The 16,753-nt window shown below is 56.0% G+C and overlaps 2 protein-coding genes across 2 annotated transcripts in view; both read left to right on the forward strand.

Annotated features, from left to right (window-relative positions):
* POMT2 (protein O-mannosyltransferase 2) overlaps positions 1 to 3,128 on the forward strand; it is a 41,762-nt gene extending 38,634 nt beyond the window's left edge. The window contains exons 17-21 of the mRNA XM_041758987.1: positions 241 to 300; positions 390 to 495; positions 1,388 to 1,528; positions 1,682 to 1,796; positions 2,631 to 3,128. Of these exons, the coding sequence (XP_041614921.1) occupies positions 241 to 300; positions 390 to 495; positions 1,388 to 1,528; positions 1,682 to 1,796; positions 2,631 to 2,736 (528 nt within the window). The 3' untranslated portion in view covers positions 2,737 to 3,128. The remainder of the gene's footprint in view (positions 1 to 240; positions 301 to 389; positions 496 to 1,387; positions 1,529 to 1,681; positions 1,797 to 2,630) is intronic.
* Positions 3,129 to 8,691: 5,563 nt separating this feature from the next.
* NGB (neuroglobin) lies at positions 8,692 to 13,761 on the forward strand. The gene is made up of 4 exons (XM_041759119.1): positions 8,692 to 8,984; positions 10,067 to 10,178; positions 10,957 to 11,076; positions 12,560 to 13,761. The coding sequence occupies exons 1-4, from the start codon at positions 8,896 to 8,898 to the stop codon at positions 12,692 to 12,694; spliced, it is 456 nt and encodes a 151-aa protein (XP_041615053.1). The 5' UTR covers positions 8,692 to 8,895; the 3' UTR covers positions 12,695 to 13,761.
* Positions 13,762 to 16,753: the final 2,992 nt, after the last annotated feature.

A 16,753-nucleotide genomic window follows, 5' to 3' on the forward strand; every position in this document is an offset into this window, starting at 1 on the left:
GGGGTAAGGTGGGGTGACTGGGCAAGGCCTTGCCTGGCATGAGATGGCCAGAGACAGGGCTCTGTTCTCTGTCCTGATTTCAACCCGGCCTTCCCAGAGAGCTCACATAGAATCGGCACTTTCTGAGCCTTCTGCCCAGGCCCCCTATCTGTGGAAGGTAATTGGTCTTCCTCACTGCCGAAGCACCCATGGCTGGGATACACTGGGCCCTGGATCAGCAGGGTGTCCTTTGCCCTGCAGGGCCTGCGCTTCTCAGGGATCAATGATACAGACTTCCGCGTGTATCTGCTCGGCAACCCGGTGAGTGCCCTGCACACTCCCTGCGTGGGCCCTTAGCCTGGACCCCTGGGGGGCTCTCCTCTCACCCACCCGTTCTCCTTCCCGTGCAGGTGATTTGGTGGCTGAATCTGTTGAGCATTGCCCTCTACCTCCTCTTGGGCAGCGTCATTGCTGTAGCTGTGCAAAGAGGGACCCACCTGCCTGCGGAGGTTGAAGGTTAGTCCCTTGGGCTCTCCCTCCCCTGACCTAGCAGCTGGCCCGAACCTGCACTGCCGATGGGCCATTCTGCCTTCATCCCTCACTTTTTTCCTTCTTCTTTGCTTTTTAAAGCTCAGTCACCACAGCCCAGGACTATGTTAAACACTCCATCCTCCCAGCACCCCCATAGAATAGACCATTCTTAACTCCCATTTTATGACTTAGGAGGCAAAGGCACAAAGAGAAGAGACTTGTCCCAGTATATATATTAGTAAGTTTAGAGCTGAGGTTCGAGCAGTCTGACTACAGAGCCCTCACTTTTTAGCCTCTATGTCCTGTAGAGAGCTGCCCACCTTTCCTCCTCTGTCCCTCCCTGCTCCATGGCCCTGTCCTCCAGTGGGGAAGGGACCACAGCCCCTGAGACATTCCCACAGGCTCTTTTTACCCTGTGTAGCTCCTGTGTGAACAGCGACAGCCCTAGACCCCCTTTCTGCCCTCCATCCTCATCTCTGACTTCACCTTTGCCCCGTCTGGCACTGCAAAAATCTATGCGGCAGCAAAGATGTGGGACATGGCAGTGGGGTGGGAGCAGCTGGCTGTGAGGCGTGCAGCATCTTGGTTTCTTTAGAGGCTGGACTGCCTCCTGCTGCTGTTTGGTGCACCTGCACAGGTGCTGAGACCTCTCTCAACAGGTGGTGATCAGAGCTCTTGAGGGCCAGCTGCTTATGTCTTCCAGCTGCTGTAAGCTTGCTTAGCAACTTGCTTAGCGTGATCCAGACGAGGGAAGGCAGGCTCAGTAAGGCGACATGGCTTAGTCTAGTCACATAGCAAGGAAGGGCAGAGCTGGACAAGAGCCTGGGGTCTCTGCCCCTCCCTGGCTGCTGACTAAGCTGTGCTGCTTGGGGCCCAGGGCTGTCCCAGGTCCTGCTGCAAGGAGGCGGTCAGCTCCTGCTCGGCTGGATGCTCCATTACTTCCCATTCTTCCTGATGGGCCGGATCCTCTACTTCCACCACTACTTCCCAGCCATGCTCTTCTCCAGCATGTTGACAGGTGAGCGCGGCCTACCGGGATTGGGTAGAAGGGTGGGGGAGCAGCACTGAGGGGGAGTCTCTGCTTCCTGACCTGGGGTGGCTCTTTTGTGTTATATCCTGGGAAGTCGTCTTCTATTAGGCCAGTGCTAGGTCTCTTTCTTCTTTCTCCTAGGAATTCTGTGGGATACTCTCCTGCAGCTCTGTGCCTGGAGTCTGGCCTCTTCTTTCCTGGCCAGGGGTGTATATATGGTGGGAATCCTGAGCCTGCTCCTGGGAACTGCCTACAGGTGAATATCCTTTACCCCGGGCATTGCTGCCCCTCTGTTCCTGGCCCACAATTCTCATTTCTGTGCCTTTGATGCCTTTTAGAATCCCCTGGGGAGCTTTGAAAGCACACTGGTGTCTGGGGCCCATCCCCAGAGGCTCTGATTCAACTGAGCCAGTTTTCAGAGCTCCCCAGGTAACCCAAATGCATAGTAGGAAAGGAGAAACCTGGGACTAACTGTGCATCCTTTCTTATTGCCAGCGGGTCCCAGCTTTTGTACCACCCTCGCACACTGGCTGCCTCTCTTTAGTTCCCGTGGCTCCCCACTGCATAGCCCTGGAGGGGGTGGGGTGACGGAGAGAGTGGGGAGAGGGGTGTGGGGTGTGGCTCAGAATAACCCAGAGAAGGAGGGTGTTGTTTGGCAAGCCTCACTACCCGCCTCCCCTTCCTGCCAGCCTCACAGATCCCCTATTGAGAGTCACTGGCCTTTAGGGGCCAGGGAGGCAGCATTAAAGTGTGTACAGGAAATGGTGGGCCTGTGACCTGAGGGCACATGCACATTTTAACAAGTACTCTGAGCCAAACAGCTACCACCAGACCCCGGGACTGGTCTCTCCCCTGGGCCTCCTGGGAAGAGCCCTTTCCTTCATTGTCATTAAGATAGCATCTGCCAAGCTCCCAGACTAGTGTGCCCACATGGTGAACTCAGACACTGTGACGAGAAAGAGTGGGCCTTGTAGGTGGAGAAGAGCTGATAAGCTCCAGCAGGGGGTGTGAAATTTCAAAGATCTGTGGGGCCCCTTGCCCCTGCCCAGCACTGGATGCCAACTGCCTCCCTCTGGATTCTCTCTTACAGCTTCTACCTCTTCCACCCTCTGGCTTATGGGATGGTCGGTCCCCTAGCCCAGGACCCCGGAAGTCCCATGGCAGGACTAAGGTGGCTTGAATCATGGGACTTTTGAGGCTCCTGCAAGGACTCCATCCTGAGTCCTGGAACTTTCTGGGGACAGCCATCTGTGCAGCCAGGATCTGGACCTCCCAGCTGTGGGCAAAGCTGCCCGAGGAGCCCGAGGAATTCTGCTGCCCACCAGGACCAAGCTCTGGGAGCCTCCCCGGAATTTAACCCAACACTAGGGAGACCCACAGCTCTGTCTGCAGAGATTCCACCACTGGGAATGGCTTGGCAACAGAGGACAACATCTCTCAGGCCCATTTCCCTGAGTGTGCAACCTAAGGAAGGATGAATGTGAGAGAGAATGGGTGTGAGTGTGTGGGAGTGTGAGACTTCATTTGCCCATATACCTGTGGACAGCTGACTGTCAAAAACTCTGAGAAATAGACCAGGGCTACTGTAGTATTTTCTGGTATTTCTTTCACACTGGATTTGGTTTGAAAGCAAGAGCTATCAAAAATTCTCTGACCTCCAAGAAGGCTGAGCTCACTGGCCCCACTTTGGGATATCACCAAGGGCAGAGCAGATGGGGGCCATCAAATCTGTGCCACCCTTCTCCCCACGAACACACCCATACCACTGAGTACCCCTGAGCAGGAGGGCCAGCCTCCCAGCTGCTTCCCTGGGTAGCAGCTGCTGGGAAATCTCTGGCAGCAGGTGGCTGTGCTTCCTGCCTATAGTGTGCACAGAGGACTGGGCTCTGGAGCCAGTGGCCAGGAACTTACCAGCCCTTGGTTCCTTGATCTCTGAGAAAGTCACATGGTGACTGGTGGGAGGAATGGCGTCCTATCCTTGGCTGCTCTGTGTCCCCAGGCCCTACTTGCCAGATGTGGTTTCTTGCTGTCTGTCCTTTTCCCTCTGCATCTAGCCTGGCTATGAGGGTGAGGTGGATGCATTCTCCTGAGGGCTGGGAGAACCTTTGGGCCCTCTTAGCTGCCGAGGCTGGTGTGCAGCAGGGTAGGGATCTGTGGTGCTGGGTTGGGTTGGTGTTCCTATCACTCATGAGGTATTCCCTACTTTTACTTCTCTAGTCTTCCCTGATGCCCTGGATGCATTCCATTTAATTTCCATTTCTCTGTGTCACTATTTTACCAATCTCTTTCTCCCCAAAGACCCAGAGCACCTAGGGTCTGAGTCTTTGCAGTAAAGCTTCTGCTCTCTACCACTTTAAAGCCCAAGCAAGAAGCTCAGAGTTGTTTCTTTTAGTTCCTCCTCAAATGGAAGAGATTAATAAAACCCTTGGGTCAGAACCGAACCAGCCCCAGGCCCGCTCTTCAGGCTGCTTCCCTCCTGCTGGTACGATGACAGAGTATTTTGTCTCAGAGGACTGTGATGCTTCCAGGTTTAATGATGAGGCCCTGCCACACTTCATCTTCCCTCCTCTGGAGCCCCCACCAATTCTGACAGGGTCAGAGCTCTTTAAAGCATCTTCGGGAGGCGGTTGCCACGGAGACTGGAAATTGGGCCCAGGGACAGGCTGTGCTACCTACTGGGCGGTGGGGAGGGAAGCTTCTGGCCGTCCTTAGCCGTTCAGACCAGCCATCATTAATGTTAATAGAGGAAATGCAGCAATGTCAAAAGCAAGACAGGTTTGTTAATTAGATCTGGGGTGTGATGACCTCCCTCCCCCAGGGCTGCAGCCCCTTTGACTTCCCCTGGCAGGAAGTGCCTGTGTGCTGAGTCTGGGCTGTGTGCTTAATTGCATTTCTGGAAGGGAAGGAGAGCAGGAATGGAGAACCTCTGCTCACCCCTTCTACCCCACCACTGTCTCTCCTCCTCAAAGGTGGAGTTGGTTGGGGTAGCCATTGGGTGGGTTCCCCTGGAGGGAGAATGCAGGAGTCTGCCTGCCCCTCAGCCAAGAACAATGGCCCTGTAACAACTGGGAGGTGGCCGATGTCCCCTTGCACCTTCTTACTTCCTACTAGGAACCTTTCGGAAGGGAGGAACTCTGAAGGAGCCAGAGGGGCAGCCACCCGAGTGAGGGTGAGAAAGGAGAAAGCTCAGCCAGCTTCCTGCCTATGGCTCCTTCCTCATTTGGCCACACTGGGGACAAAGGGTTCCTCTGTCTCCTACTGCACTCCAAGGATGAGAGAAGAATCGTTAGCTCACTCCCTCCTCTTCCCCTTAGCCCAGACTGGCACACACTTCTCCGAAGACAAGGCCGTATGGGTTGATGCAGCTTCCAGTGCTCAGGTTCAGTCGGTGGAAGATGCTGGAGAGAGGGGCTATCAAAGTGGTGCTCTGAACGTGGGCTCCAATGCCCAGGAATTGGCAGAAATGTGACATGCCCCACAAACTTGCTGGTGGAGGAAGATCTTTGTTAGCCCAACCTCCAGCCAGCTTCTTGAGCCACAATTTTATATATATATATATATATATATATATATATATAAAATTTTCCACAGATAATCAGAGGTCATTTACTTTTGTAATAAATAGCTCTCATTTTGAATGCCATGGTGTTCTTCTTGTACTTAATTGAATCTGACTTCCCTTGGGCTTCCGAAAGAAGACAGGAATGTTTTGAGTGCGAAAACCATTCCACTATATCTCAGTATCTGAGGCCATTCTAATTTGAGCAGAGGCCCTGGCTGGGCAGGTGGGCCTGCTGACCCCAGCAGGCATTGGGCCCTCCCACTTACAAGGTTACTTGAGGAATACTGGTTGTTCTTTTGACTTATTTTAACTTAGTCCAAAATAAGTAGGAAGCTGGACCTCACTTTTTCTCTTGTAACCCTCCACACAGTAGGGCAAGGAGCGTGAGAGAGTAGCAGTTGTCCACTTTGGAGGCAGCTCTGTGGCCCAGCATCGGAGTGGCTCCTATTCTGCTCAGCAGAGGCCCCATCCTTACAGGGGTCTTCTGTTTTCAGGAGTGTGATGTTAAGAGTCCAAAGGAGGTGAGAGCTGATGGTGTGTTGGCAGGAGGTAAGGGACGAGAGGAGCGGCACTGCTCTGTGAAGTGGGGACGGCCTGACTCCATCTCCCTCTTGGGACAGGAGTGGCTGGAGGGCTTGGGGAGAGGGCCATGCAGATCTTCAGGGGATGGAAAGTACGGAGTCTAGGCAGTTTAGGGAAGGACCAAACACTTCTTGAGTGGCATGCTGACACATCTGTGACACTGAATTCTCAAAAGGCAGAGTGAAGTCAATTCTGGTTTTGTCTCCATTCTACCCATGAGAGATTAAATTACTTGCCTGAACTGTCAATAGCAGGGCCAGGACTAGGCATCAGGTTGGGCTTTTTCTGCTTCTCCAGCTTGGTCCTAGGTCTAGAAGCACCTTCCCAGAACAACCTGGCAACTCTGGGTCCCTTGGGGAGAAGGCCTGGACTCAGCTCAGATTTTGCTTGTTCCTTTGTACATTCTGCTTAATGCATCTACAGCTCATCCAGGGGCTGGTGTTTCCTGGTGCACTCAGACCTCTGGTTTTCAGGGAGGAAAAAAAGCCCTGATTTCTAACACTTGCTAATTACTGTGGTGTAAATACTCCCATCATGGCCCATTTCAGGCTACCGTCCTGATGTCACTAAACGAGAATTTGGAAAGATAATTATGCACACCTGGCTCTCAGAAGCCATCTAAGAGCCAACCAGGGACTACTGACCCAGACCCAGTGACCTTGCTTGGTCTGAACTATGGACACAGCCCTTGGTCACAGTCCATCAAAGTGAAGGGGGCAGAGATCTAGATGATGGCCTGGAGTCAGGCTTGAGGGCAAATCCCAGTCCCACCACTTCCAACTCTGTGATCTCAGACTCATTACCAGACCCCTGGGCTTCTGTTTAATCCACAGTCCAACCAGATGATAACAAATGCTATCTACGTGAGAGCGGTATTGTGAGGATGAAGAATGAATGATGTAAAGATCCTTGCCAAGAGTCAGGACAGGAGTGCTGAGTGGATGCTAGCTCTCTTACGGTTGACGACTCCACCTCAGTGACAGCAGGGCTATAGGACAACATGCAACTCTCTCCTCCATTAGAACCACCTGCCCAGGTCATGGGCAGATGCCAGGCAGGGAGGGGAGATCCTGTGACTTCTTCAGCCTTCAAATATGGTCAGGCCCTCTGTCTCCTGGTTGTAACACCCACCACCTTCTCCACTGGGCCTGCATAGGCCCAACCAGGTAGGTTCTGAGACCTTTTTCCCAGGGAAGCAGAGATTACAATGCACTTAGCCCCATCCTCCTGGCTTGAGACAGGCAGAGAGTGTGACTCCACCACTTACCAGCTAAAGCCATGAACTGCCATTAACTTAGCAGACCTAGACTTTGTCCAAAGGAGAAAGGAAGCAAGAAGTTCCCAAGTGTAGACTGTTGCCAGGAGGTGCAAACTGGGTGAGGTGGAAGCCTTAGATAAGTCAGGTGGCCTGCACAGAGCACAAGGCATCTGGGCCCAGAGACATAGGTGGCATCCCCACCCACCCACCCCACCCCTTGCCCCACACGACCTGCTGACCTGGCTGCAGGGCCATGGGATACCCAGTGAGAAATCTAGTCCCTGAGTAACCTGGCTTTCCTCTCCCTTTTGCTCCCAGCCCCTTTGTGCTCGTACTTGGGGATCTTGGACTCTTTAGGACACAAGGCAGGATGCGTTACAATCTTGCTCTCTTGCTCAGCCCAGAGGCCCCAGAGATGTGTGGGGAGATGGGGAAGAGAAGAATAGGATGTACCCCAAACTCCCGGGCATGGAGCCTTGTCCTGTTTGTTCATGACCACTGGCCCGGATACCATCTTGTATCCATGGAACCAAAGGAGGTGGGCTGAAGGGGCCCTAGAGACCCCACTACCTGACCCCCTTACTGTACACTGAGGACACTGAAGGAGAGAAGTTAGGCTGAGGGGAGCTAGGCTGAGACACTGGAAATAATGAAGGATAAACGAGGGTTTTGCTCTCCAAAGCCTGGGCCACTAGCACTGGGCTGGAGCCAGAGAAGCTTCCATGTTTGAAAGAGGAAGGCTTTTGTGCCTCTGGGTAGCTCAGTCCCTTAGGCCTCTGACTCTTGGTTTTTGGCTCAGGTCATGATCTCAGGGTCGTGGGCTCCAGCCAGGTGTGGGGCTCCTTGCTCAGCAGGGAGTCTGCTTCTCTCCCTTTCCTTCTGCCCCTGTCCTACCTCCCTAAAAAAGAAAGGTTTAGGCCTGACACGGGGTCAACTTCACATCCTGAATGGCAAGCATGAGATTCCACTACCTGAACTTCAATTTAAAGAACAAAATGGTACTTCTATTTAAACATTTTTAAAAGCCTATTGAAAACCATGGAATAGTAGAATGCTGGAACTTGACTCCCTTGAAGTCCGGGCATTCAATGGGTCACAGCTGCTGCACACAAGACCCGGGGCCTGGCCAGGCAGAGCCGGGGCCAGACCTGGAGCTCACAGATTGCTAAAGATGCTGCCTAGGAAGACCCAGGCCTGGCTGGAAATGGCCGCAGTCCTGCCGCTGTCCCTAAGGCTGGGAGTCCCAGTGGCGCCCAGCGAGCCCCAGCGAGCCGGGATGGAGGTGGAGGTGGTGGGCAGCCTGCCGGGCCTCATCAGAGCCAGGGCGGGGGCCTCCCCAGCCTCAGCCGGCTCACACAGGCCGGTGCTCGGCATCCCGGGCCCCACGTCGGGGTCGGGCGGAAGGAAGGAGACCCAGTGCCAAGGGGGCGAGGCTCTACTGCCTCCAGGCAGTACTCAGGGAAGGCTGCGGAGACGTGGCCCGCGCAGAGCCTCCCCAACGCCCTCCATGCGATCGGCGCCCCAAGCAGCAAGTGGTGAAGTCATCGCCGGGTCCTAGACCGGACACCGGCCCGAGAGGCTCGACGCTCTCTGCGGAGCTCCGAAGCCCTGGCGTCTCCCGGGCCACCGGGTCGTCCGGCCACAGCCGGTTGCCCAGGGCTGAGGGCCTCGGCGGAGGAGGGGGCGGGGGCCGCGGCGGCTTTAAAGCGCCGGGTCGGGCGGCGCGGGGCGGGGCGCTGTGGGAGCCGCGGGGCGCAGGGCGCAGGGCGCAGGGCGCGGCGGCCGGAGCGGGGTCCCGGCGGCGCAGGCGGGCGCGGGGGGCCGCGGGGGGGGCCGAGGGGGGCCGCGGGGGTGCCGGGGGCCCGCGTCGCCGCCGACCTGGCGCGGCACGTGCGGTGACGGTGGCCGCGCCCCCAGGGCCCCAGCCTCGCGCCCCCGCGTCCCCGGGCGAGCATGGAGCGCCCCGAGCCCGAGCTGATCCGGCAGAGCTGGCGGGCGGTGCGCCGCAGCCCGCTGGAGCACGGCACCGTGCTGTTCGCCAGGTGAGGCCCGCGCCCCGCGGCGGGGAGGGGGCGGCGGGGCGGGAGCACGGGCCAGAGGGCGCGAGCGGGGCGCGCCCTTGGAGGACAGGGCCGGGCTAGGGCCGGGCTAGGGCCGGAGGACCGCGAGACGGGGCCGGGGCCAGGGGTGCGCGGGCCCCAGGGGAAAGGTACAGTGACCCCTCTGCCGTCACCAGGGGCAGGAATCGATTTGTGGGGTTACCCAAAAGCCCCATGAGCCCTCTCAGATGTGAATGATGAGCTCCCACTTGCGCCTCCCAGCCTTCCCTGAGCCCACTGTTGTCTCAGGCACCCTCTGTGCCTCTGCTACTTCCAAGCTGTGTGACCGGAGGCAAGTGACTTAAACTCTCTGGGCTTCGGCTTCCTCCTCTGTAAGGGTTGGGGTAGCAGTTATACCTGCTGCTGAGGACTGCGAGGGATAAAGTATTCAGTGTCCAGGAGTTCTTTTTTTTTTTTAAGATTTTATTTATTTATTCATGAGAGACACAGAGAGAGAGAGAGGCAGAGACAAAGGCAGAAGGAGAAGCAGGCTCCATGCAGGGAGCCTGACGCAGGACTCGATCCCGGGACTCTGGGATCTCGCCCGGAGCTGAAGGTGGTGCCAAACCGCTGAGCCCCTGGGGCTGCCCTAAGGAGTTCTTAATAGTGCTGTTATCATCACTGGCTGAGCCCCTGCAGACATGATGAGACTAGGAGGTTCTGACCCAAGAGTGGGAGGGAGAGACAGAGACACACACAGAGAGAGAAGAGGAAAGAAAGGAGAGAAGGGCTTTCCTATTTGAGGACCCCTCCCTGTCCCAGCCCCCTGATCTGTTTATGGAGGGGCTGCTCTATGCCAGGTCCCTGGAGAGGATGGCCCTCGGAGCCGGTGGAAGAGGTGAGAAAGGGTCACCAGCAAAGCTGGCAAAAGGGTCAGTGCCAGGTTGGAGGGGGTGTTCTAGCTCCCAGCTGAATCCCTGCCTCCCCACCCCACCCCAGCCTTCTGGGCAGCCAGGGTGCGAGGGGCTGGCCGGGGCCTGGGGGGACCAACACCCCAGGACTGACACGTGGGCCTCCCCTGACAGGCTGTTTGACCTGGAGCCTGACCTGCTGCCCCTCTTCCAGTACAACTGCCGCCAGTTCTCCAGCCCGGAGGACTGCCTGTCCTCCCCCGAGTTCCTGGACCACATCAGGAAGGTGAGGAGGAGGCGGGGCGGCCTCAGATCCAGCAGGACGCCTTCCCAGGAGAGAGTGAGGGACTCGGGCTCCTCGGGAGAGTGACTTCTGCCCTGGCCTGGTCTCATTCCCCTCTGCCGCTCCCCCAGGCCAGAGATGTCTGCTCCTTGCCCTATGTGCTGGGCTGGGCAGAGCCTGGGGCACCCTGTGTGCAGCCAGCTGGTCCCCGGCTCCCAGAGGTGGTACTGGCACTGACCCACTAGGGACCATCTGCCTCTGACGCCCAGGCTGGCATTCCCTGAGAGGCTGGTGACTCTCACAGTGCCTCAGTTTCTCCTTGTCTGGGGCAGACAGCACCATCCCGCTGTCATGTTTAGGGCTTTGAGACCCTAGAGGAGAGGAGCTGCCATCACAGTCTAACATCAGTAGTTTGGCCACATGTTGAGTGCCTACTGTATGTACACACAGATTGCCTTGCATTTCTTTTCTTTCTTTTTTTTTTAAAAGATTTTATTTTATTTTATTTTATTTATTTATTTTATTTATTTATTTTATTTATTTATTAAGTAATCTCTACACCCAACATGGGGCTTGAACTTGCAACCCCGAGGTCAAGAATCTCACACTCCACCAACCGAGCCAGCCAGATGCCCCATGACCTTGCATTTCTGATCCTGGCAAACCGAGGGTCCTGGTGACCTCTCTTACTCCTGGTTGGATCCCCAGATTCTGGACTGTGGTTATGAGCAGGTGGGATTGTTCTGGCCTCTCCGATTCACGGCTGCATTGGCCTTGGCAGGTGATGCTCGTGATTGACACTGCTGTGACCAATGTAGAGGACCTGTCCTCGCTGGAGGAGTACCTTGCTGGCCTGGGCAAGAAGCATCGTGCAGTGGGTGTGAAGCTCAGCTCGTTCTCGGTGGGTAAAGGGGCTCTTGCTCTCTCTAGAGAGCCTCACCTGAGGCCCCAACTCTCCCAGTCCTCCCTGTTCATCTGTTCTTTCTCCCTATTCCCATCCCCTCAGGTGACTAGGACCAGGCTGGGTGGATGGTGGGGGGGGCTGCATCTGTTACTTCTGTGCTGTGTGACCCCTGACACTGCCTTGACGTCTCTGAGCCTCCAATTTTTCTTCCCTGGTATGGTTTCTCTTAGAACCGTGGAAAGTTAAAGAGCTTCTGGGATTGGCCAGTCTTCTCAGTTTCCTGTTACGTGTATAAAACCATCCCAAGCAAACGATTCCTGATTTCTCTGGGTTCGGTGGGGCAGTGCTTTAGCTCCACGCGAAGGGGCTGGTGTCACTCATGTACTACACTCAGCTGGGAGCTCAGCTGGGGCTGCTGCATCCAAGACGGCCCATCATCCTTCAGGGTCTCTTTTCCTGTAGTGTCTCATTACTGTGGCCTCGCTGAGTTTCCTCCCAGAGTGACAGCTTGGGTTCCCAGAGGGTAGAACCCCAGCGTGCCAGCCTCTCCTTGCATCCCTCTTGGGAACACCCCATTGGCCAAAGCCAATGGCCTCTCCTTGCATCCCTCTTGGGAACACCCCATTGGCCAAAGCCAGGTGCATGAGGAGCCCAGGCTCATGGTGGAAGGACCCCACTTGGAGGGGTCCTGAATCCTTGAGGTGTGGTTCAGTGGGGGCCACTGACGTGACAGTCTGTCCCACGGTCCAGTCGCCTTGCCAGATGGTAAGTGCCCTAAGGAAGGGACGCAGGTAGTCTTGTCCTCTGTCTCCAGAACTAGTGTAACGCCTGGTCTTCAGTGGATGTTCAGTAAATATTTGTGGAATAAGTAAACCATATTCTGTTCTGATTAACAGTAACAAACGAGAGCCGTTATTATTCTTGAAGGCTTACTGTACAGATGCTGAGAGCTTTCTGTAGATGATCCCATTTACTCAATCCAGCAATCCCATGAGTTGGAACTTTTACTTTCCCTGTTTTGACTGATGAAGCATCTGAGGCTCAGAGAGGTCACCGCACTTGCTCAAGGCCACACAGCTCGTAAATGGCGGGATCAGGAAGTGAACTCAGGTCCGTCTGGTTGCAGAGTCTGGGCTCTTAACACCACGAGTGCTGCCTTGGCGAGGAAGAAATGACGACGGGGAGGGGTGGCAGTGACTTTGCTTGCTCCGAGCTGGGGGTCCCAGGCAAGGCCTTGGCCCGAGTCATGGGGTGATGGCAAGGCTGGGAGTGGAGTGAAATGCTCAATTCACTCTAAAGCCTCACACTGAAGGGGGAAGAGTGTCCAGTGTGGCACCCAGGGATGGGGGCAGTACCCCGCTCGGGAAGCGTGGGCCCTGTGCAGGAGAGAAGAAAGGTCCAGGCCTCCGTTTTCTTACCCGTGGAATGGAGCAAGGCCTTCCTCCATTCAGGGGTGACACGGTGCTGCTTGCCTCTGCAGACGGTGGGGGAGTCCCTGCTCTACATGCTGGAGAAGTGCCTGGGCCCCGCGTTCACGCCAGCCGTGCGGGCCGCCTGGAGCCAGCTCTACGGGGCCGTGGTGCAGGCCATGAGTCGAGGCTGGGACGGCGACTAAGAGGCGGCCCCTGCCCAGCAGCCTCCGCCTGGAGGCCCCATCTGTCTGTGTCTGCTGCAGCCCAGGCTCCCTTAGGCCTCCCTGCCCCTTGGTCCTTGTCCCCTGGCCATCCCAGAGAGGTAATAGAACGGGACTGGGTGTCAGTCCCCCTAACCTCCAGCTGCCGATGGGGGTGGCTTTCCCTTCAGGAGGGGGCTTCTGGATTTCCCCGCACGCCTGGTAGCTTCTTCCCTGCCTGCCCTCTTTTCCCTCTGGCATCACCTCCTCCTCTAGGAGAGGCCCAGTGCTCTGGTCCCAGAGCTGGTATGGGGCTGGGAAAGTGGGGAGCTGTGAGAGCAGGGGTGCCCGCCATCCATCCTTGTCAGGTGAGTCCAGGCCCAGCCGGGGAGTGGTGGCTGAGCTTTGGGCACCTTCCCATTTTGTCTGCCTCCCATGCTTTTCTCTCGCTGGGGCCTTTGCCTTTCACAAGTAAAGAGGAGGGACTTTTCTAGCCTTCATGGTAGAATCACAGGTAGTGGGAGCAGGTAATCAGGGGACCCGTTGAGGACGAGAGAGCTGACCTAAGTCTGCAGTGGGCCCATCCGGGTCTCAGATGCCACCTGCCCGAGGGGTTTTTCTTTTGCTGTGTCCCGTTCCCTCATTCAGTGCTGCTGCTGGGAGCTCCTGTAGCTCTACTCTGCAGGAACCGGCTAGCCAGCAGGGGGGTGGGGTGGGGTGGGGGGTAGGGAGGTGGGGGGGGCTGGCAAAGAGCAAGAGCAAGGAACGAGGGGTGATTTCATTCCAAAGGGGCCTGTGTTCCCGTGGCTGTTCCTCACGGCCCCGCTCCAGCAGGGCTGGGGTTTATCTCCCCTGAGCCTCCTTTCTGCCGCTGCTCAGATCGACTGCGGGGCCACGGCTCTCCACACTTGATAGCTGGTGTGTGCCTGTACTCAGGCTGCTGGATAGAAGGGAAAGTGCCGGAGAGGCCCTCTGTCCTCGCCCCCAAGCTGTCTGCACCTTTACCTTCTGCTCCGTGCCGTGGTTGTGTAAGCTCATGAGGAATAAACCTGTTCTGTGTGCCTCTCTGACTGGTCTGGGGGCTGGTCCTTTCTTGGGTGTTGGCTTGTGGCCAGGCAAAGCCACAGGGCAGGGGATCCAGGGCAGGTGGGAAGATGAGGTCAGGAGGGTCAGGTCCAGTGTGGATATAAAAGGAAGGAGAGGCTTGAGGAAGGCCAGAAGCCAGTGGTGGAGACGGAGCGAGGGGTCTGTGATAGATAGAACTGGCTGGCAGGGCACCAGACTCCGTTCTTCTTCCTCTTGGGCACACAGCTGGACCACCACTTCACCTGGGTTTTCATCCCCACCCCGATCTGTCCCACTGAGGTCACCCAGGGCCTCTGTTCTGTCCCTGTCCTCACCTTGCTCTTCTGCTCAGCATCCTTGGAAAAGCTGATCACTTCTGCATTTTAAACTTTTTTTTAGAGAAAAATATCACATACAGAACATCTGAGCCTAGTGAATCTCCATGTACCCTTCACCCAGCAATGATGCGACCCAAGACCTCCCCCACCCCCTTTATTCCGCTGGAGACTTTTAAAGCGAACCTAAGACTTGGTGCACTTTCACCTGTCAAGTCTTCCGTAGGAACGTGTGGCTGATACCTTTTCCACCTTCATCCACGTTATCAACACACCTGCCAACATGAGTCATATCTCTTCAGCATCGCCCGATGCCGAGTCTGCTTCCAGATTTCCCTGATGTCTTTCAGCAGGTGGTGCTCAGCCGAGGGGGTCCACACATTGCATCTGGTTGATTTTTAAACTTACGTTAAATTTTTATGTTGTTATGTCTCTTAAACTTCTCCTTCTTGGCCCCTCTCCCTTCTCCCCAGGCCTTTGGTTTGTGGGAGAAACCAGCTCACTTGTCCAGAGGCCTCTCAGTTCTGACTTGGCTGATGCTTCCTTGGGGCATCTTTAAACTCACTCCTCTGTACCCTGTAATCACTGTCAAGTGTGGTTAGCAACGGGGGGTCCCTGCTTACCTTTTCTTAAAGATTTATTTATTTATTTATTTATTTGAGAGAGAGCATGTGTACGCAGAGGATGAGAGAGGGAGAAGAAGCAGACTCTGCTGAGGAGCCCATCCCTGCTTAATTTTTGAGTCCTTTTCTTAGATTCCAGATGCCAAGGTCTCCTGGTTTTCTTGCTTCCTCGATGCTCATTTTTCCTTCTTGCAGATTCCCCTCCCATCCCCTGTGGACCTCCTCTGGCCTCCTGTGCAGATCCCAGCCAGCCCCATGACCTCAACACCCCAGAAACTGGTGGCTCTGGGTCGCATCTCCAGCCTAACGCCCCCCACTTCAGACCCCTGTATCCAGCCCCCTGTCCAGCATCCCTATTAAGCATCTCAAATGTAACACCACCAAAGTAGAGCCTGGTATTTTCCCTAGCCTGCTCCTTCCAGAATCCTCTGCCTTGGTAAACCAGTTTACCCAGCCATTCAGGCAGAAGAACTGGGAGCCATCCGCAATTCCTTGCTTTCTCTCAGACCCCACATCTAATCCATCCACGAGTCCTCAGACCTGTTCCGGATGTCTCCATCTCCTCATTCCCGGCCCCATTCTTGTCTGGGCTACCTTGCTGTCTGGCTGGATACCATCAGCAGAGCCCCAGTGGGGGTTGTCTCCTCCACCTTGTCCCCACCCAGAGGCTGCAGTGATGGCCTTGGAGCCTACAGCGATCACATCTCTCTCCCACTCAGAATCCTCCAGTAGCCTCCACGTTGCTGGAGTAAAGCCCAGGTCCTGCTGCTTGGGACCCCGTGTTTATTCCCCCCAATCTGCCCCCTTCATGCATGCACCCACACGTCTCATTCCCGGAAGGAGCTGGTTCCAGAGATCCTCCCCATCTGTAGTCTCTCCCTACCCTTCACCAACTTTGTGTTTTCTTCCAAGCACTTGTCCCTGCTGACATCTGCCATATACACTGGCTTGTTGCACTTGGAATCTCTTGCAACCCAAGTGGGAAGGCTGACATGAAAAACACTTTGGGCTCTGTGTTCAGAGGGGGAGAGGAGAGGTGATTCTTCAGACCTCGCTAAAGGGGGCACATGGTAGCCGGAAGCTATGCTTGAAGCCCTGTATGTGTCTCTCCAGCACAAACAATAGTATTTGTTACAAAGACAGATGATGATAATGGGAGTTGGGCCAGCGCTAGGTATTGATCGCTTAGAAGACAGGAGGCGAACGTTTGGGCCTGTTGATGACCTACCTGCACTTGACATTGAGCTCGCTGGAGGCAATGTGAAGGAGGGGCGCCTTCCGTCTGTGGCTTTTGTACGTAGTCACCGATGGGAGGCTCACCCTCCCCAAGGGGAGACACAGTGTGAGGTGCCGAGGCCAGCCCCCCTCTTCCAGGGGTGTTGGCCTGTGATTGTTTTCCTCCTCCACAAGAGCCTTGCCCTTCCAGCCCTCCCTGACACTCGAGTGGGGAGGCTTTTGTAAAGTAGGGGACTTGGGTCCCACCCCAGAAATTTTGGGTTGTTCAGAGATGAGGCCTGGACCCTGGGATTGTCTAAAACCTCCCAGGAGACTCTCCCTTGCAGCCGAGATGGAGAACCGTAGCATTTGCAGCTGGAGATCTGCGGGTCTGTCAGGGCCCAGGGGCCACCAGATGTTGAGAAAGTGGCTCTCTTGAGAAAACTGCACTGCCTTCCTGTAAGTAAGCCAGCTCCCCTGCCCCCCACCCCCCGCCACCCCGGGCCTGCCCCAAGACTGACTCAGAAGCCAGGCTCTGGCCAGCTTAGAGTGTCCTCGGGGGCAGATCCGAGCTCCCTCCCTCCCGCATGACAGGATTAGGTGGTGGGGAGCCAGCCCTGGAGGAGCCTGAAAGCGCCCCAAGGTTTGGCTTCTGGGTATAGCCTTCAGGGGCCCAGGGCCCCCCAGCTCGTGGGAGGCTGCCCTGCAAAGCGCAGTGCAGCACACAGTCAGCTGCTCCACAGCCCCATCAGATCCGGGTCCTGGGCCTCCCGGGCCCCAGGCCTCCCTCTTGGCCTGTGTCACAGTCTCACTCCCAGCCCAGC

The sequence above is a fragment of the Vulpes lagopus genome, chromosome 6 (assembly GCF_018345385.1).
Source record: "Vulpes lagopus strain Blue_001 chromosome 6, ASM1834538v1, whole genome shotgun sequence".
NCBI lineage: Eukaryota > Metazoa > Chordata > Mammalia > Carnivora > Canidae > Vulpes > Vulpes lagopus.